At 25.9% G+C, this 21,720-nt stretch overlaps 1 protein-coding gene across 4 annotated transcripts in view; it reads left to right on the top strand.

Annotated features, from left to right (window-relative positions):
- LOC122505840 (putative proline-rich receptor-like protein kinase PERK6) overlaps positions 1 to 16,046 on the top strand; it is a 129,001-nt gene extending 112,955 nt beyond the window's left edge. For 3 of the 4 annotated variants that reach the window (XM_043617715.1, XM_043617707.1, XM_043617691.1), the window contains 5 exons: positions 3,212 to 3,275; positions 7,083 to 7,136; positions 7,835 to 7,888; positions 14,864 to 15,113; positions 15,930 to 16,046. In XM_043617715.1, the coding sequence (XP_043473650.1) occupies positions 3,255 to 3,275; positions 7,083 to 7,136; positions 7,835 to 7,888; positions 14,864 to 15,113; positions 15,930 to 15,997 (447 nt within the window). In that variant the 5' untranslated portion in view covers positions 3,212 to 3,254 and the 3' untranslated portion in view covers positions 15,998 to 16,046. The remainder of the gene's footprint in view (positions 1 to 3,211; positions 3,276 to 7,082; positions 7,137 to 7,834; positions 7,889 to 14,863; positions 15,114 to 15,929) is intronic. The other variant, XM_043617699.1, reaches the window with a different exon arrangement.
- Positions 16,047 to 21,720: the final 5,674 nt, after the last annotated feature.

The following is a 21,720-nucleotide window of genomic DNA, read 5'->3' as shown; positions in this document are numbered from 1 at the left end:
ATTCAAACTTTCACAGCAATTACAATTTTCAAAGATTTCAATTTAAAAACTATTAAATTTAATTATTTCTAAAAAAAAGTACACTTTGACAGATCCATTTATTTTCTACAATTTTTGCAAAAATACTTTTTTATATCAAGTTTATCAGAATTGAACACCAAGAGAATTTAATTATTTAAATGCAAAAAGTAATAATTGATAAAACAGGGTTGCCATACATATCAGGGAATTCAGGGAAAGTAAAATTGGTCAGGGAAATCAGGGAAAAGTCAGGGATTTTTAGTAAAAGTACTGGAAAAAATTGAATTTTAAAAATTCATGAGAAAACTCTTAATTTTGATGTTTCTTTTATTTGCCTCGTAAACTATAAAATTACAACAAATTTTAATACAAAACCTTGAATTTTTTCTATTTCAGACAACAATTACTTTTAAAATAATTTAATTTTACAAAAAATATTTGGAAAAGTTACAGAAAAGATTTTTTTGGAAAAGATCCAGAAATTCAATTATTTTCAAAATTAATAAAATTTTTCGCAGAAATTCAATTATATTCAAAAATTTAAAAAAATTCTGATCATTTCAATTGTCTTTAAAAATAATAAAATTCTTCTCCAAAATTCAATTATGTTCAAAATTTTTGTAAAAATTCTCGTCAAAATTTTAATTATCTTTATAAATAATACAATTCTTCTTCGAAATTCAATTATTTTTAAAAACTTTAATAAAATTCTTGGCAAAATTTCACAGGAATTCAATAATTTACTAAATTTTTAATAAATTTCATCGAAAAATATCAATTATTAAAAATATCAATTAATAAAAAAGATGTTTATAAAATTAGTTGCATAAATTCAATTATTTAAAAAAAATTTAACAAAGTTCTTTTCAAGAATTCAATTATTTTTAGAGATACATACTAAAATTCTTCACCGAAATTCAATTATTTTAGAAAAATTTTAATAACATTTTTGGGAAAATTTTTAATTATTTTCATAAATAATAAAACTCATCGCAGGATTTTAAATAATAAAATATTTTAATCAAATTCCTCGAAAAATGTAATTATTCTTAAAAACTTTATTAAAATTTGTGAAAAGAATTCAATTATTTAAAAATTTGTTGATAAAATTCTTTATGAGAATTCAATTTTAACAAACAATTAATTTAAGTAATTGAATTCTTCTAGAATTTTTTAATAAAAATTGATTCAAAAATGAATTACCGAATAATCGATTTATTTATGAAAATAATTGAATTATTGCAACAAATTTTATTACAATTTTTTCTAATAATTGAATTTTTTTGAGAAAATTTACAATACAAATAATTGAATTCTTGCGAAGGATTTTATTCTTAGGATTTTTGTAAATAAAAAGATGTTTTTGAAAAATTTCATGGTAATTTAAATTATAACAAAACATGAAGAAATCGATCACTTCGAGTCGAAGACTCGGAGTAATCGCTTTCGTTATATTTTGTAATAATATTCTTATGAATTGTTGAATTTCAAAAAGGTTTGAATTTGAATGTATTGAAGAATTTTAATTCCTACTGAAAAATAATAATGATTAAATATTTTATTTTATTTATTTTATTATATTAATTTGTAAATAAATGTAATAGAACATTTTTTTAATAAGTATTTAATAATTTTTAGAGTGAATCAGAATATTTTTTAGGGTCAGGGAAAAAGTGAGAATTTTGTCTGGAAATCAGGGAAAAGTCAGGGAAAAATAAAATTAAATATTTGTGACAACCCTGTAAAATAAATATTTTTAAAAATTGAAACTTTCCCAGTAAGTACGGAATTAAGAAGAATTAAACATTTTTAACTTTTTACAGAAAATGTTAAATTATCAATTTTTTTGAATTCTGTTTTTGTCCAATTCCCATGTATTTCTTTTTGAGGCAAAGATTTCTTGAAAGTGAATTCCAATCAATTCCGTTTTTAATTCTCTAAATGAAAATGAAAAAAATTGGTCAGAAACGAAATTCAAAAGAATTAAAAATTTCGAATTCTTATCAATTCCTTACTTCTTACTGGGTTACCTCCTTATCGTGTTTCTGAAATTTTTTAATTAAGAGAGAAAATATAAAAATAATTTTAGGATTTTAATAGTTTTAGTTTTTTCTTTTATATTTTGATTAAAATTCCCTTACTTTTTTTATTTTAATATTTCAAAATTAACCAGCAAACTTTTGACATAACAATTTAAACAATTATTATGGTGCAATTTTATTTCCGGTTTAAAAATAAATAAAAATATGTATTTAAGTATTTATTAAGCAAAAATGATATAGTCTTTTGAGAAATTTTATATTAAATTTATTGAATATGATTAAACTCTCGAAAAAGTTAACAATAATTATTTGAAATTGGAAGTAGTTGGAAATTTCGACAAAACTTATTTGAAGAATTGTAACTAAAAATTTAGAAAATGATTGAATTTTATTTTCAAGATAAAACGAAGCAAAATAGTCTTTACGGAAATCAGAGAAGTACATAATAAAATTTTTCTGATTTTTGTGAATTAACTAAAACGTGCGTCTTTAAATTCAATTTTTCGAGATAGCTATACTTTTTCTCATCTTTTTCAGACTTGAAGCAGCTTTTTGCCATAAATGAATTTTTTTCATTTATGCATTTTGTATAAGATAATAAAAATCTAACTATTTTTTAATTCTAAAAAATTTTTTCTGTAAATAAAAATTTTTTTATTTTTTTAATTCCTATATGTATACCTACATACAGTCTTGTATAGTCGACTACCGATCATTTAAAATTTAAACACCTGTTGTTTAAACTTTTCGAAGTATATTTTTGTTGAAAACACAAATAACAAACCCCCTAATAGTTACGAGTTCGAATGTTTCCAATTATCGAAAATTTCAAATCCTCAAAGTTCGAAATAGCAGAAATCGGCTGTATTTCCTTATAATTTATTATTCACAAAATTTGAACGTTCTAATGAACGAAGTATCTTTTAAATAAGAATATTTTCATAAATTGTTCCACTCAATCAAAATTAAAGAGATGCATTCCACATTTAGAAACTTTATAATTTTCTTCTACTGTGCCAAAAAACTGTCACAATAAAATTTTAATTAAAAAAAAAATCTCGTGCATTTGATCGTTCCAAATTTTAGCATCATTATCGCTCCTCTCGATCGATTAAATTTTTTTTTTAACAAATGGGTTTTTTTGATAGGTTCAAACTGGCAGGAAAACTTTTTGGCGCACTTAAGTCGATAATGAGTTTGTCGGAGGAAAATGTGAGTATCCAAGTAATAATTAACCATGATTTATGTAAATAATATTTGAATATTTAAAATTATTAAAAATTGAATTTTTATATTTCTACTATTATATGAGCATATCTATAGAACTTTTTAGTTTTTAGGTTATTAAGTTTATTAAGGACTTAAGGTTTGAAACCTTAATTTTTTTTTTTTTTTAATTTTATTGGCTTTTGTATATTGATTAAAAAATAGAAAAAACTTTGTGATACTCATTTATACACATCATTTTTGGGTCGCTGATTATGATTTTGAAGTCGGATTTCAAAAATTCTAAATGTCGGACAAAAATTTAAAAACATTGCACCAGTCAAGTACAAGTGGAACATATTGCTTCATGGGTTTAAATTACTTCTTATTGTATAGATAATGTGACCCCGTGGTATGGTTTCTTAAAAATTGTCGTTAAAATAATTATATGAAGTTAATTTCTAAGTTGTTACAATTTAATGAAAGTTACCTCGCAAATTTAAAGTTACACCATTTTTATTTTTGAGGCATTCCATTTCAAATCGTTCCACCGACAAAAAACAATCGCAAGGAGAGCGATTTTCTAATAAATATAATTATTTAAAAATTTAATTATTTGTAACATATTATACACTGAATCGAAAGAGAATTTCATGAACTTTATAATGCTATTTTTATTTTTTAAAATTTTTCTCAATTTCGTAGAGAAATTCCTGTTTGAAAGTTTAAACTCTTAATATCTCAAAACACCCCCCCGTCGATTTTTATCAAAATTATATGAAAATAAAGCTTAACTTTTCTAGTTTCCATTCCCGTATAATATATTATGGACATTTAAAGGGATTAATAGAAAAAAAATTGTTTAAAAAATGTGTTTTTGAAAAATTTGACAAATGGTACGAAGTTGAAGGTTAGTTAGGATTCAACTTCGTACCATTTGTCAAATTTTTCAAAAACACATTTTTTAAACAATTTTTTTTCTATTAATCCCTTTAAATGTCCATAATATATTATACGGGAATGGAAACTAGAAAAGTTAAGCTTTATTTTCATATAATTTTGATAAAAATCGACGGGGGGGTGTTTTGAGATATTAAGAGTTTAAACTTTCAAACAGGAATTTCTCTACGAAATTGAGAAAAATTTTAAAAAATAAAAATAGCATTATAAAGTTCATGAAATTCTCTTTCGATTCAGTGTATAATATGTTACAAATAATTAAATTTTTAAATAATTATATTTATTAGAAAATCGCTCTCCTTGCGATTGTTTTTTGTCGGTGGAACGATTTGAAATGGAATGCCCCTTTTATTGATTTGATTTTGTTCCTTTATACTTCCAACTTTACACATGTCAATTTGGACCAGGGTGTCTAACAAGGATTGAGAAAATAATTCCCTGACTTTTCCATGACTTTTTACTAATTTTATTTCTGCTTTCTTGGGACAAAAATATGGTAACTGAAATATTTAACAATAAATTAATATCTAATAATTGAAACAAACGGTAATAAAAATCTTTTAAGTTTTGTTAGATTAAAAAAATTGTAATTCACAAAAAATTGTAATTTTTGTATAAATTTATAGAAATTTTCCTGACTTACAATGAAATTCTCTAAAATTCTCTGACCGTTAGACACCCTGATTTGGACATGTATTACACAAAAAAAAAGTTTTTTAAACGTGTAATAATTTTTTCTTATATATTTACACGTGTAATTATACGTGTTTATTTTCAATAGGGAAAATTCGACTTACTTTTGTTACAACTTATTTTGCGTTCGGTATCTAAATGAATAATCGACAACTTCAAGTGACTTAAAATTTTAATTAATATTTTTACAAATTATTCCCAGTTAGGGGAGACCGAGGAGGAAAGTAAAAAAATCATTTTTCTATTTCAGCGTTTAAAATATGCCTCTAGAGTGGTGTATTACCTCTTAACAGAAGTTGCCAAATTTTTCCTGATGTTTCATATTTTTAGCGCACATAATTAATAAAACATTAATGTTTTGAAACATGAAAATAACTTAATCTAAAATTTAAAAGCAAGAATTTACAAATGATAAGCATAACAAGTTGTTCAATTCATGATCATTTAGCTTCCTCTATTTATTTAAAAAAATTTTAATAAATAAAAATTTAAAATTTATTTTTTTTATGAAGAATAGAAACATCGATTAATTTTATAAATTTTGATAAAATGTATACTTTAAATAAATCAATCGATTCGTTTTCATTTCAGAAACGTATATTTGACAAGAGTGAATGAAAATTTTAATAAAAAAATATTTATTTTAAAAAATAACAAATTTGAATTCTTTGTTAAAAATAAAAATATCGATTAATTTTATAAATATTTATAAAATATGTTCTAATAATACATGAATCGATTTGTTTTTTGTCATGAATATAATTTTGAAAAGAATTAATGAAAATTTTAATAAAGTAAAAATTTATTTTAAAAAATACAAAAATAAATTTTTTAAAAAATTTAAAAAATGCTAAAAAATTTTAATTTTATCTCGATTTTATATATCTTTGAAAATCCTTCTGTCTCATTCAAGATATTCGTGACCGTAAGACGCCTACAAAATTGTATCAAAATCCGTCAAAATGTGTAAGAAAAAATTTGTCCACAAGAATCAGGTGACATACATACACATCCATACATACGGACACATTCAGATATTTGTTCCTCTCGATGAAATATATATACTACACTTGAAAATTTGTAAAAATAATTGATTCTAAGAAAGTCGAAAATCGAGATCACTATAATAGGCTTTCTTTGAGAAGAAGCAAAATGAAACAAAATATGAACAGAGAATACAAATTTTGCCTGGTTCAATGAAACATTTTTACGTTATGTTAATATGTCACAAACAAATTCTATTTACTTATAATTCGTTACTTTTAATGGACAAAATTCAATATGTAACTTGAAATATAATTTACTTCACTCATTTCATAAAGCATGTACAATATTGAAATGAGGAGGAAAGTAACAACGTGTACTTTCCTCCTCAATTTATTTTTCAACAACAAGGTTAAAATTACACAAAAGTATTAAACGTAATTTAGAAATACACTATTACAACTGAAAGAAAGATAGTTAAGCTACAAGAAAACAAAAAGCACATTTTATGAAACTGTAATTAAAAAAATATGAGGTTTTAAAAATTTAAATGAAAACTTATTTTTGACGTATTTTCTAACGTAATATCACTAGTACTATTGACTAAAAAGAATTTTAACTTTGTATATCGGCCAATTTGTTTAAAAAATAAAAGCGTTGTAATTTTCCTCCTCGGTCTCTCTTATTCTAATTTTGTCACATACTTAAAATGAGTCAAATGTGAATCATTTTAATACTTTTCTCCAGAAATGTAGAATGAGTCGAAGAGGTATCATTTTTGTTGCACTTCAAAATTTGTGTGATATACTACTCATTTTGAGATCGGTTTTTTTCTGTCGTCACATCCGAGAAACTGTTGATTTCACCACTTTCACTTGCTTTTGTCGTTTCATATCTAATTAAAAAGATTATTAAACACATGATATATTTGTAAAGCACAAACATTTATCAAATTATGGTGCTGTAAAATTATTTCTCTACTTTTTAAAATACAATAATAAGCGAAAACATAAAGTTTAAAAGTTGTAGAGATATGCCCATATGTGTGTAAGCACAAAAGAAGCGTATTCTTATTCTATTCTACTGTACACTTTATTGATAGAAAATAATAGATACCCTGCTTTAAAAAGTATGAAAAATTGCAACAATTTTTAAGGTGTTTTTCAATTTACATAGGGATCATTCCAACCTCCTGCAGATGATGGGAAACGTCCACCTGAAGGAGGAGAGGTAAAGATGTCTTTTTTTATATTTATAGCAAATCTAAATAGAAAACTGACGTTACAGTAAAAAGATTTTTATAAAATTAGTTGCATAAATTCAATTATTTAAAAAAAATTTAACAAAGTTCTTTTCAAGGATTCAATTATTTTTAGAGATACTAAAATTCTTCACCGAAATTCAATTATTTTAGAAAAATTTTAATAACATTTTTGGGAAAATTTTTAATTATTTTCATAAATAATAAAACTCATCGCAGGATTTTAAATAATAAAATATTTTAATCAAATTCCTCGAAAAATGTAATTATTCTTAAAAACTTTATTAAAATTTGTGAAAAGAATTCAATTATTTAAAAATTTGTTGATAAAATTCTTTATGAGAATTAAATTTTAACAAACATTTAATTATTCAATAAATTATTTATTTTTTAATTTTAATAATTGAATGCTTATAGAATTTTCTAATAAAAATTGATTCAAAAATGAATTACCGTATAATCGATTTATTATTTATGAAAATAATTGAATAATTGCAACAAATTTTATTACAATTTTTTCAAATAATTGAATTTTTTTGAGAAAATTTACAATACAAATAATTGAATTCTTGCGAAGGATTTTATTCTTAGGATTTTTGTAAATAAAACGATGTTTTTGAAAAATTTCATGGTAATTTAAATTATAACAAAACATGAATTTACATAGGGATCAATCCAACCTCCTGCAGATGATGGGAAACGTCCACCTGAAGGAGGAGAGGTAAAGATGTCTTTTTTTATATTTATAGCAAATCTAAATAGAAAACTGACGTTACAGTACAACCTCGATAATATTAAACGACAAAAATAGACAAAATTTTAAATGAAATGAATAATATAAATATTTGTTCTATGAAAATCTTTTTCCACGCTTGGTTGCTCCATCTGTTTTGTTTGAGAAATTCGACACAGCATGTAAAAAATGGCGGTTTTGTCTCGTACTAATGGCGGCCTGGTCGAGTACTTATCTGGCAACCCTAAGTGCTTTCAGTAACCTACACGGAAAAAATTTGGGGACTTCAGAAGCACTCAGAGCTTATCCATCTATTCTTGGACAAGCGATATCCCAAATGGGGAGCTTTGGTGTCCCCAAAAGTATAGCAGACGCACCTCAGTGGACACAAGAGCTCCAAAGTTAGGACTTCAGTTGAACAAAGACAGCAGTACAAAATCTGTACAAGATTTTGCGCTTCTGGAGTCCCTAAATTTTTTCCGTGTAGAGTCTCTGATAATCGAAGCTCAATCGAGGTTGTACAGTACTTTTTAATTTATTTTGACGAATTAGTGCGTTAAATGAGAAAAATAATACACAAATTCCTTTCCAATTACTGCTCACGAGGGTTGGCGGTTCAGAGAGTTTTATTTGACGCACAAAACGTAACCAGTGAAGTCAGATAACTATTATGCAGAAAAATTAAATTTTTTTTGTAGATTCCACCGTAAGTGAAAAGTAGCCGTTTTCCGATGAGTTTGTTAGTTACTGCTCGAACGTATACGTGGAAAAAATTAATCGCTTAAAGTTTCCTCGACTTTGTAGAAGACTCTCGGATATAGAGTAAAGTGTATTAGAAGCTATATAACCAGTATCGTATAAATAGACTACATTTAAAGAAAACTTAGAAAAAGTGTTCTAAATTTTGCTGCACAGTCGAGGAAAATTGCGAACCTGAATTTACTCTACAGTGTTCTAAGGTTTCATCGACAGTCGTGGAAAATAAAAAATCCGTCCGACCAATGAAAAGTAAAAAAAAATTCTCAATTTCTCCTTCTTCCTACATGTACAGACAACTACGCAGTGAACACACTTGTTTTGACCAATAAACCTACAACAAACCTAACACTAATACGCCCTATTACGTTGCGTTCTTGCTGTGCGATATTTTGTAAATTAAAAATCTCAAATATTTTTTCTCGACTAGTCTAAAAATTTTTCATAGTATTTTAGTATGTTTTTAGGACTATTTTACTGACTTTATTCATTTTTTATTATTTAATTTATGAAATGTATAGAAAAACTAATTAGTTGATTAAAATAATAATAAATTCGAACAAATTATTTTTAATTAATTAATTTAAAAGAATGTCTAACGATTATTAATTATATTACTACTGTCATTATTTTGATAATCTTTACTTCAAATTAAAATTGTTTAATACATTTGCTAATATTGACACAATAAACAATAATAATAATACAAAGTCTTGTTAATCAATTGTCATAAATAGTACATTGGACACGGTAGAATAAACAGTGTTACTTGGCGTTTCTTCACACAAAAAAAAATATGGTAAATTTGACTACTTTTTTACTATTTCCTGTAGTTCCTATAGGCGCCCGTAACATTATTTAGTAAAATGAACTATGACAGAATAGTTAGTATAACTGTAAAATGTAGTAATAAACACCATTTTTACAGTAAATTTAACTACTAAAACAGTTATCTTAACTATTTGTTGTTAGTCATACTAACTGCTTCATTTAGTTGCAGTAACTAAATTTCCATAGTTCCCATAGGCGCCCGTAACAAATTGTAGTTGTAACAACTGTAAAAAATAGTTAAATTAACTATTTAAAGTAGTAAAATGAAATTATTTATTTTTTATTATTATTGAGGTCCATTTTTTTATATTTTCTCTTACCTATTTTTGTTCATATATAATTTATATGTTAAATTCTTATACACCTAACAGAGAAAAATCCCCAAACGCCGGGGATTGAACGCACGACCCTAACATTCGCAAACCGATAACCTAACCACCTAACCACGCTCGCACGCTACGATGACTCGTATTGTACCTGAGGACATTCTTCTTATATTCAGTCATAATAACTACTCCGTTTAGTTGCAGTAACTAATTTTTTAAGCTCAAGGACTTAGTTGAAATGTAGCCAGCATATGATTTTAAATGACTCAGCGATAGTGCAGTAGTTAAAAGTACTGTTGAAAATAGTTATTTTCAGAATTTCTGTAGTAAAATTATTCACAATCATAACCGTAGTAATAATTTTAACTACATAAAACCAACAATTCAATTTTAGTTATACTAACTATGGAAGTTTAGTTAAAATGCTGCTGAATATGGTAGTTTTAACTATATTTTTTTAACTGCACATATGTGGATGTTTTTACCACTCACGTTTTTTCTCTGTAGAAAAAAATGATCTTTCCAACTGCATAAATAGTAAAAATAACTATTTTCAACAATTGATTTTACTATATGCAAACAGTAAATTTCTTTCTTTCTCTGCAACTAGTAAGAAATAGTTGTTTTAACTACATAAATTATAAAAGTAACAACTTTCAGAGGTTGTATTTACTATATAAAAACAGTAAGTCTCTTTTTGTTTGCAACTAATATAAAATAGTTATTTTTGCTACCACAATAGTAAAATTAACTATTTTTAACAATAGTTTTTACTACTACACTATAGTTGAGCCATTTACAAGCATCTGTTAGTTATTTCAACTACGTAAAGTAGTTATTTTAACTACATAAGATTAACTACTTCATTTTGGTTCCACTAACTGAGGAAGTGTAGTTAAAATGCTGCTGAATATGGTAGTTTTAACTACTTCTTTTCTAACTACACAAATGTGGTTGTTTTTACCATTCGCATTTTTTTCTGTGTTGCTTTAGAGATTGCGCATCTTTTGTACCTATAATTTTCCTTGACTCGTCGAAGAAACTTGCTACCAAAGTGTTACAATAATTCAGCAACTTTTTTCCGGTAATAGGTTTCTAAAAAATCATCGACTTTTTTCGAGAATTCCTGCAAAAATCGAAGAGTATTTACACAACTCCGTAATTATTTGTTCATATCCGAGAGTCTTCGATTAGTCGCCAAATTTTTCCGTGTAGGCAGTGCTTTCTAATCAATAAATATAGTTTTGCGTAGATTATAGTGCGTATATACATAACAGTGTGCCGAAAAAGTACACTTTTCTGGACACTGTGCGACAAAGTAATCAAAAGTGTTCAGCAAAGTACACTTTTCTGCAAACTTTTTAAGTATACAGAGATAGACCAATTTGTGCTGCATTTATGTTAAAGAAAAGTAGCTCTTGTTACACAAAAAAATTTTTTTTTAAAAAAACTTGGAAGCCGTAAAAGAAAAAGTAATAAAGAAAAATTTAAAAATTGTTAATTTCTTAATGTATTATCATTTCTATATAGATAGTAATACACTTTTATAATTGAAGTTAGTTATTTATAGTTTCTAATACATTTTTATAATTTTCTTCTATTATTGATTAGCAGCTGATTAAAAATAACAAATTACAGGTAAAGAGAATACGTCATGGACGAGGGAGAAGTGGCGGGAAAAAAAAAATTGCGAGGGCGGCTGCATTCAAAGTAAGATTCGTACCATACTTCGCAAAAAACGAATGTAACGCGATCTGAAAAAAGAAACCTTAGAAGCAAAAAATTAGATGTTATGTTTGCAATCTTTAAATTAAAAATACGAGAAGAGGGTCGAATATTAATATAAACCATTGATATTTAAATCTTCATTACAACTAAAATGTTTAGTAAACACTGATTTTAATTTACACTGGAATCTAGATCGGTGAGCTCGGGATCGTTGAGACTTTGTTTACCCAGTAAAAAAAATAATTCAAACGGATTGAAATAAATTAAGATTTTTGGTAGAAAGCGGGATTAATTTAAGCTCTTTGTATATTCGATTGAATTCGACTCAATTTGTCTGAAGTTGTACAAACGAATTAGCATTTGAAAGAAATGACCAAAGCAAGCATTGAATTCGTGCTGATGAATTAAAAAAATTAAAGACCCCAAAACTTGTCCTTTAAATTAGTAAGAATAAAAGGTTTGTAAGTTCAATACAGTTTGACGAATTTAGAAAAATTGCAACATAGCTCCAATTCGTATTTGTCACAAAGCAGGATCCACTGAAACACTTTGAATTCTTTTTAATTTATTTCAATTAGTTTTTTGTTTACTGGATACATAGTTTGTTAGCGAGGAAAGGTGAAGGGCTAGCGGGGACTCTCAAATGTCGATCAATGCCGTTCCTAATTGTAGAAGAAAAAGGTTCTCAGTGCCCAATGATATTTAATTCACTAATTTCGAAATCACAATTTTCCAGGGTAAACCCGCTCACTGTATCTTTTCAAGACGGAACAGTTTTATTTTTTAAATATTAAAGTTCGTCTTATTCCCGTCTTAAGTATGATTTATTATAGATAATTTATGAGTTATATAAACAATTCTATAAACAACAAATTGGTTTAATAAATAATGAACATAGATTTCATGAATTACAACAACGGATTTAAATAGTGTTATATTTTATTAAGAGAAAGTGAAATGAAGTTACAATTTTGGTTTTAATAAGTCATAAATTGTGTTATTGTTGAAACATAATACGTGGAATTATTTTATTCTAAATTTTAAATTTAAAACTAAGTGAGCGGCTTTACCTCGACTTCACGTGTGCGACTTTACCCCGAGTGTATTCCTCACATTTCAGAATAAATTTAATTAAATCTATTTAAAATAAGACAAAACTATATATGTACTTCGAAGAAGGACATCCAATAGCAACAAAAAAAATTTTCCAGATAAATTAAGACTCAAAAATAATGATCGAAAAACTTAAAAATTCAAAATACGTTTTATTTCTGACACCTCTAAAAACATTTGACCGTCTCTGATTCTATATTGAATTCATGAAACTAAACGAAAGTTCGTTAATATAAGTTGAATGTTAAGTACTATTCACAGTACCAATATTTTCATCTTGAGTTGAGTTTATAGCGTCAAATCGCTAGTGAGCGGGTTTACCCCAGTCTCTCCTTCCTCTGGAGATGGTTGCGCCGCCGCCGCACACTAGTAATAAAAAGTCCATTACTTTGAACAAAATTCTAACAACAAAAATCTCCACCGATTTTAATTTTCTTTTATTTAAATCCTACCCAGTAATAAGGGGTGGATTAAAGTGGATTGGCACTTTTATGCTTTTAAATTCCAAACAAATTCCGTTTTTGTCCGCAATCTTAATGAATTCCTTTTGTATTGTTAAATTAATAATTTCTATCCAATTCAATTCTCTGTAACCACGTGACCAGATTCTGAATTTACTTTAATGGCGTTTAAGGGAATCATTTGTTGTGGAGTTAATGCCTTTTAATTAACATTGAATTCTTTAGAGGGCATTAAAGGGGATTCAAATTCTGGCCACGTGGTTACAGAGAATTGAATTGGATAGAAATTATTAATTTAACAATAGAAAAGGAATTCATTAAGATTGCGGACAAAAACGGAATTGGTTTGTAATTTAAGGGCATAAAAGTGCCAATTCACTTTAATTCACCCCTTATTACTGGGTAAGAAAGGTTTTTCTTATAAGTCTTCTCTGCTACAAATTTTAAATTTTTGCAACATAATCTTCAAAAATATATTTAATCACTTTTTAAAATTTTAAATGTCAGCTAAAATTTCAAAAAAATATTAATAAATGCTAGATTATATATAAGAAATGACTGCAATATGATATCAAAAAATTTTTCACATTCTTTCTCTAGAATCGAAAACCGTAGGTTGAAATGTTAGAATTTGTAAACTGTAGTGTATTTCAGGTAAAACTCATTGAATTTTCAAAGAAGAATTTATCATTTGAACTGGTTTAAACAAGTTGTTTATTTCATGTCCATTTAGCTTCATCAATACATAAATATTTAATAAAATTTACACATCCATAAGCCAAATGCTTTTTTATGATAGAATAATCATTTTAAAATATTAAGATTAATAATTAATAAATTATGAAAAAAAATTTGCATTTTTTGTGAAAAAGAAAAATATTTATTACTTTTATAAATTTTAATAAAATATATACTTTCTATACATCAATCGATTCGTTTTGTTGTCAGGAATGTAATTTTCAGAATAATTAATAAAAATATTGAGAAATAAAAATTTTTTTTTTTAATTTTAAAGAAATTGTATAAAAAAAATTTTTGTAGATATTTTTGAAAATCCTTGTGTCAGATTTTAGGTATTAATGACTGCAATAAACCTGCAAAATTTCAGGACAATCCATCAAAATTTGTCTGAGATAATTTGTACACAATTTTTGTTACATACACACACACATACATACATCTGGACATTTGCTTAGAATTGAATATACATTTATGTTCTAAATGAAAATGAGTCCATATAACCTTCTTTTGAAAAATTGAAAATCATCACGAATGCAAAGCTTCCTCATGAGGAAGCAAAAACGAAAAATTTTAACTGCAAAAATAATGTATTAACACGATATTGAACAGAATTTGAGGTTTTTTTAACGAATTTTTTTTAATAATAAAACAATTTATTATTTAAAAAATTTTAAAATTAAAATTCTAGACCTAAATTATTTGAAATTTTTTTTTTTTCAAAATGAGGTTTAAGAAAATAGCTGCCGGAAATAATTATGTCTGGAAGTTTGTAACACTTTTTTCTGCAACGGTTAATTCGATTAAGAAAAACTAAAAAGTTTCTTAATCCATACCATTTTCACCATTGCGTTGACTAGAATCAGAAATATTTATTGAAAAAAACCGAATGCCCACAGGTCTGTGAACAAAGTTTTTCTGCATACAAATAACCAACTTTATTCTACCTTACTAAATTTAAATACCTTTATTGGCCGATAATATTTACCAAACATGAATTATATTTTCAGACCGCACATATTGATCCAAAGAATAAAACCGATAAGGGAAATGGAGGAAAGGATAGAAGATCAAAAAGTGTGAGAGAAGGAAGTAGTTCAAGTAAGAAGGAGAATAGCAGAAGGAATTCTCAAAGAGGACATGATTCAGAAAGGAGAAATGAAGGGGATAGAAATAGGTTAAGGGAGACAAGTTATGAAGAAAGGAGGGGTAGAGGAAGAAAGCAGAACGCTGGAAGAAAACAAAGAAATTTCAATCGTGGTAATTATAATTAATTATAACTAGTTTATATAAATATTCATGCAAATTGTATTTTGAGTGACAAAAATTCATCAAATTACAATTTCAAATGAATCTTTTTTGTTAAAAATAAGGATTATACTCCCTATACTATTTTAGCACGGACAGTGTGTATACACTGTGTATATACACTCCAAAGGCTGGAAATCTATCTTAAAAAAGTTCGAAAGGTAACAGAAATACTCAACTTTTATTAAAAGAAAGTGTAGTGTTTCGATGAACTCAAAATTATGTCCAGTTGTGAGACCTTTTTAAAAAATTGCTAAAATTTATAAAGTTTGTCATAAAAAGTTATGTTTAGTATAAATAGTTAAATATATTAATAATATATATTGTTATATACTAAATAATAATATTTATTCGCCAAAATATGACTATCAAATAAACGCAATTTAATACCATCAACAAGAGCATTAAAACTGATTTCTTCTGAATCGGTTGACTTTCTTCCACTTGGCATGCCACAAAATATAAGGGAAATACGAAAAGAAAATGCTTTACATTTACCTTTTCCAATTGATTAATCCACGAGGAAGCAAAATTAGTCAAATCACTAAAAATGGGTTTTTTAAAAATATTTTGTTAAAAAATTAATTTGTTGTTGTTGTTAGAGTCATTTTTTTTCAAAATTTTATACGTTTATTGAAAATAAGAAGAAAAAAAATTTAAGTTATTATATTTTCCAAGTTAAAAGATTTGAATAGTCTTCAAAAATATATCTTCAAAATGAATATATATATATATATTTTAATTACATAAACAAATACTCTGTTTCAGGAAATGGACGTACCCATATCGGGAAGAAAGTGATAATAATCAACCCCAGAGGACCCATCAAATTTTAATTATATTATAAAAAAATATTTTATTAAAATAAATGAAAATATAAATTGATAATTTTTAAATTTTTTACTAAAGCGTTCTTATAATAATACACTGTACAAATCCACAAATCTCCAATAATTAAATATTAATTTCGAAAATTATAAAATCGAGTTAAATATATAAAATCTTGAACAATCTTAAATAGGAAATGAACCCCCACAGCACCTAAACTTTCCTAAAATTTTATTTAATCAGGACATTTAAATCTTTACACAATTTTCACTAAACTTTCCAGTTAAATATGCCGAATATTGCAAGTAAATATTTAATAAATTTTTAAGAAAGTTTCGGTGCTGTGGGGGAAGAATGCGCGAACTCAGTCTGCAGTGGCGGATCCAGAATTTACTCCAGGGGGGGGGGGGTCATCTATAGATATATTCGGCGAGCAACGACCATAATTAGCTGACCTTTTTTTTATGTAAATTTTTCGCCCCATGACCCCCCCCCCAGGATCCGCCACTGTCAGTCTGCCATGACAGTCAGTTATATTTGGAAATTCGCAATGTATATAAACGTGGTGAATTTAAATGTGACCGACCGGAAGTTATTATTTTTGAGTCAAAATTATTCGAGATGAAAAAAATCTGTTTCTCTTTTTTAATGACTACATTTTAATAATATTCCAAGTTTCCATTAACTTTCTGAATTTATGTTTTTAATCTATTAATTTATAAAAAATAAAGAAGTATAATTTATTCTATCAAAACATATAAAAAACAAAATCATACATAAAAGCTAAATTCAAGTGTGGATAGAATGACCATGGGTACATTGTAAATAAAGAAATAAAAATCAAAATGAGTGTAAGCCGAATCATTTTTGCTGCTTATCAAAATAAGTATTGTTCGGGGATTATTTTAAACTCATAATTTTATGAGTAAAAACTCTTATTCAAAAAACCATTTAGGATCTATTTTTTCATTAGAAGAAAAACTACAGTGTTTAACTTCTAAAGAGTAAAAATGGCCACAACAATTGATCTTTTTCATGGAAATAATTTCAGTTATTCATCAAAATGTTTACTGACAATCAGTTAAATTTACTAGTAGAAATCAACTGATTGACGGTAGGAATTTTCTGAGAATTAGTAAATTTTTTTCACTGAATATCGATAAAACAAATAAATTGGTTCAATTACTATAAATGTGAGACGTTCTACTGAAAAAAACAATGAATGTTTACTGACATCTACAGATATTTCACGTATTAAACAAAAGTTAAGTATTTATTTTTATATAAATTAAGACAAAAATTTTAAAAATCTATTAATCCGACATTTTACACCAGAAATTATTAACTTTTAAAAAAATTTATTTATTTATTGTTGCCATGATAAAAATAAAAAAATGAGTACTAACTAAATCTATCCGCCATCTTGAATTTTTAATTGTTTAGTATTTTGATAAAAAAAGTACAAAATTTATAATTGTTAAGAAAAAAAAACTAAAAATATTAATTTTTATAATTTTAGAGCAAAAATAAAAAATTAGTTAGTCCGTCATCTTGAATTCTTAATTGTTTAGTATTTTGATAAAAAAAGTACAAAATTTATAATTGTTAAGAAAAAAAATTAAAAATATTAATTTTCACAACTTTAGAGCGAAATAAAAAAAATAATTAGTTAGTCTGCCATCTTGAATTTTCAATTTTTTAGTATTTTGATAAAAAAAGTAAAAAATTTATTATTGTTAAGAAAAAAAAATTAAAAATATAAATTTTTACAATTTTAGAGCGAAATAAAAAAATTGGTTAGTCCGCCATCTTGAATTTTTAATTGTTCAGTATTTTGATAAAAAAAGTACAAATTTATTATTGTCAAGAAAAAAAACTTTTAAAAAATATTAATTTTCATAACTTTAGAGCGAAATAAAAGAATTAGTTAGTCCGCCATCATGAATAAATAACTTTTTAATTTTTTTTATAAGAAAATAAACAAATTCATTGTGATCGAGTAATGTTTAAAGAATATTGATTTTTTAAATTTGTAATTATGTGAAATTATTTTAGGTTAAAAAATTATTTTATTTATCATTGTTCAACTGAATAATTATGTTATTCAATTGTTTCAAATGCAATTTACTTTTAATTATTTTAGAATTTATAATAAATGCCATGTCATGAATTCATAAATAATATTATCATACTTACCTTTTGAATGCAATATTAAAAACTTAAATTAAACACTTTACAGAATAATACAAATTTGTATTTTAGAATTCTTTCATTCCGCCATCTACTGGAGGAAAGAACGTCGAAATTTTTTTTATGGTAACACTTTCATTTTATCGACCGAGCTCTTATGGTAAATGTGCACCACGTATTATCTACAAAGCAAATTACTCATTCTCGTATGACACTCAAAAACAAACTTTTTACTTTTTTCATTTATTTTTATTATAATTACTAAGTTAAGTAGATATTTTTCGTTTTATATGTGTTCTATATATCAATGGCTGTTAATTTTATACACTTTTAGGTATGAACAAAGTGCAATTACACGAGTATTTTACAAATCACCGTGACAGTGTAAAATATCACCGGAGATCACCTCAACTTTAAATATTATTTTCACATTAATAATAAATATTTATTAATAAAGTGCTAATACCAATTTCTTCAATAAATTGTCCTCTTTCAATTTTTCTATTTTACTTTGTCTTTTTTTAATGTTTTACAGTTTTTATTTACTTTTCACCGTAAAATCACCGTTTAGTCGGTGACAATACAGTGATCTCAATCCGCAAGGGTTAATACTACGCAAGCGCAGTAGATTTTGTAAATTCGCATTGTGATTGGTTGACGCATTTTTTTTCTTTTAAAGATACGTCCAAATTTTTAATATAGTCTGTATGAAAAAGTAATAGATTTCTTCCAAATATTTAATACATTTTTTCCATTAATTGGAATGAATATATTAGTTTTAGTCGTTGAAAAGGTTAGTATGCGCCATATTAATTTTTGAAACGAAAACACGGTTTTTCCCACTTTGAAACGCTGCCATGTTAAAGTTTCATATATTTTCAATCATTTTTTAAAACGAAAAGTCTTTCAGTGTACATACAATATCAATTTGACTTAAATTAACAATTCACCCATTGTTTAAACAAAAAATTGTTATTAAGAACACTGGTTTACAGTTTTATACACACGCAGAAAAAAGGTTGGATAATACATCCAATTTTTATTAGATAGAAGAAAATTAGCTGTTATATCTATGCAAAATCATACATGAACAAACGGCGTTGTTGAAACGATCACAATCACCACCTAAAGTTATTTCTGCGTTAGGCGTCTTTCACCGTGGAGCGTCACATTTTTATACTAATGTAACATAAAAAAGGTAAAATAAACATAACCTCTAATTCATAACAATTTAAAAAGGTGGGAATTTTTAACTAAGTAAGTGCAATCGGAAATTGAATTTATTTTTAAATTATAAGATTTATTATTTATATTTATTTCTTTATAGAAAATAAATAAAATTTATTTAATAATAAAATTAATAATTTAAATATTATTATTAATATTATTATTTAGATTAATAGCAATATCAATACTCGAGAAACAAATTGACAATCAAAATATTTATTTCTTTTTGTACAATTAACATATAATCCACATTTTTTGTCATATCTATTCTATAGAAATTTTTAAGAATGGTAAGTAATTAAATTATTTCATTAATAATTTTAATTACATTTAAAATCAATTTAATTTTAATATGGCTTATTATTTCAAAAAATTATTCTCTGCAACGTTACTGTTCATATTTCTAAACAAGCCTGCGGTTTTGAAAATATGCTTATTTTTTTCTAAGAAATTTTTGACCTTTTAAAAAACAAAGTAACATTTAGTCTTAAGGGTTCATACCGCTTTACACCCCAGTAAAAAAAAACTAATTCAAACGGATTGAAATGAATTAAGATTTTTGGTAGAAAGCGGGAATCATTCAAGCTCTTTGTATATTCGATTGAATTCAATTCAATTTGCCTGAAGTTGTGCAAACGAATTCGCATCCGTAAGAAATGACCAAGGCATGCATTGAATTCGTGCTGACGAATTAAAAAAAATTAAAGGCCCCAAAACTTGTCCATTGAATTAGTATGAATAGAAGGTTTGGAAGTTCAATACAGTTTGACGAATTTAGGAAAATTGCAACATAGCTCCAATTCGTATTTGTCACAAAGCGGGATTCACTGAAACTCTTTGTGAATTCTTTTTAATTTATTTCAATTATAGTTATTGTTTACTGCGGGACGCTTGAAAATGAAGCTATTTTCTAGAATTTTTTTTACGATTCCTATGGATTATATTAATCTGCATTTTTTTTTAGTTCAATAAATACACTCTTTCACTTTATAAAAAACCTTATTTTATTAAAAAAATATTTTTTGCTCATTTAAGATTTAACAATAATTTTAGACCTGCTAAAAATACCGATGCCAGCTGCGGGATTGATTTCTCAGGTTAGAAAAATCTAAAACACAAAATTCAAGTTGATTTATCTTCAGTAGGACTGTGCCTATCGCCCGAACTAGAATTTTTAATTTTTATGCAAAAATAACAAAATGGCGGCAATTTAAATTTTTTTTTTCGAAAATTAAGGTTTTTTTGGCAGTTTTTCGGTTTGAAAAAATAGTAAAAATGAATATTTTTAAATAATTCTAGTTCCGGCGATACCCACCCATGTGACGAAGATTTTCGTAAAAAAATTTTGAGAATCGGTCCAGTAGTTTCCGAGAAATACATCCCGCAGCATAGAAAAATGTGGTTTTGAGAAAAACGGGTTTAAAGTTTGTGTTGTATACTTATACATAGCCGTGTACGCGCTCAAATAGCATTGAAAAAAATATATTTTGAGTGCTGGGATCTTTCTAAAAATTTTACACCACATTTTTGACATATTTTACTTTCGAAATCCGTAATAAAAAAAATTTTGCTTTTTTGAAGATGCCAAAGTGGCATGAACCCTTAACTAAATTTTTCTATTTGTTGGTTGAATTAAACAAAATGGAGAAAAAATTAATATTTAAAAAATAAATCATATATTTCCAACCCCCGAAAGAAAAAATGGACGATTTAAACCAATTAAAATAAAATTTAAACTCCTCCTTCTTAAAAAAAGCTATTTTTTTATTTGTTGGTTCAGTTGAAAAAATGGAAGAATATTTATAATTTTAAAAACGTAAAATTTAACCATAACCCTTTCCGAAAAAATAGGAGGAGTTATAATTTAATTTTCTATTGTTCAGTAAAATTTATTTTTTCTTTTGTGGGTTGGGATTATATGTTTTATTTTTCAAATATTAATTATTTTCTCCATTTTGTTTAACTGAACCAACGAATAAAAAATTTCTTTCTTTAAGTAGGAGGAGTTCGAATTTTTTTTTATTGGCTAATAGCAGTATTTTTTTTCGTGAGCGGTACACCGAAAAAATTCTCAATGGTATTATTAACTATGACTCTATAGTTAATCTTAATCTAGTAAAAGTAATAAGGATTCCTAATCATTATGGTTAGGATCGCTAGGTTCTCTCTAAATTTGAATCAGTGAAATTGCACTGATTTTCAGTGAGATTTCACTGATTCAAATAGCTGGAATTTAGCGACTGTGAATCAGTGAAATATTACTAAATCAATCAGTGATATAACCATTACTGATTGAAACAGTGAGTAAAAACTA

Source organism: Leptopilina heterotoma, unplaced genomic scaffold (genome assembly GCF_015476425.1).
Source record: "Leptopilina heterotoma isolate Lh14 unplaced genomic scaffold, ASM1547642v1 Lhet_113, whole genome shotgun sequence".
Lineage (NCBI taxonomy): Eukaryota > Metazoa > Arthropoda > Insecta > Hymenoptera > Figitidae > Leptopilina > Leptopilina heterotoma.
This window is presented reverse-complemented; position numbering and strand designations above follow the sequence as displayed.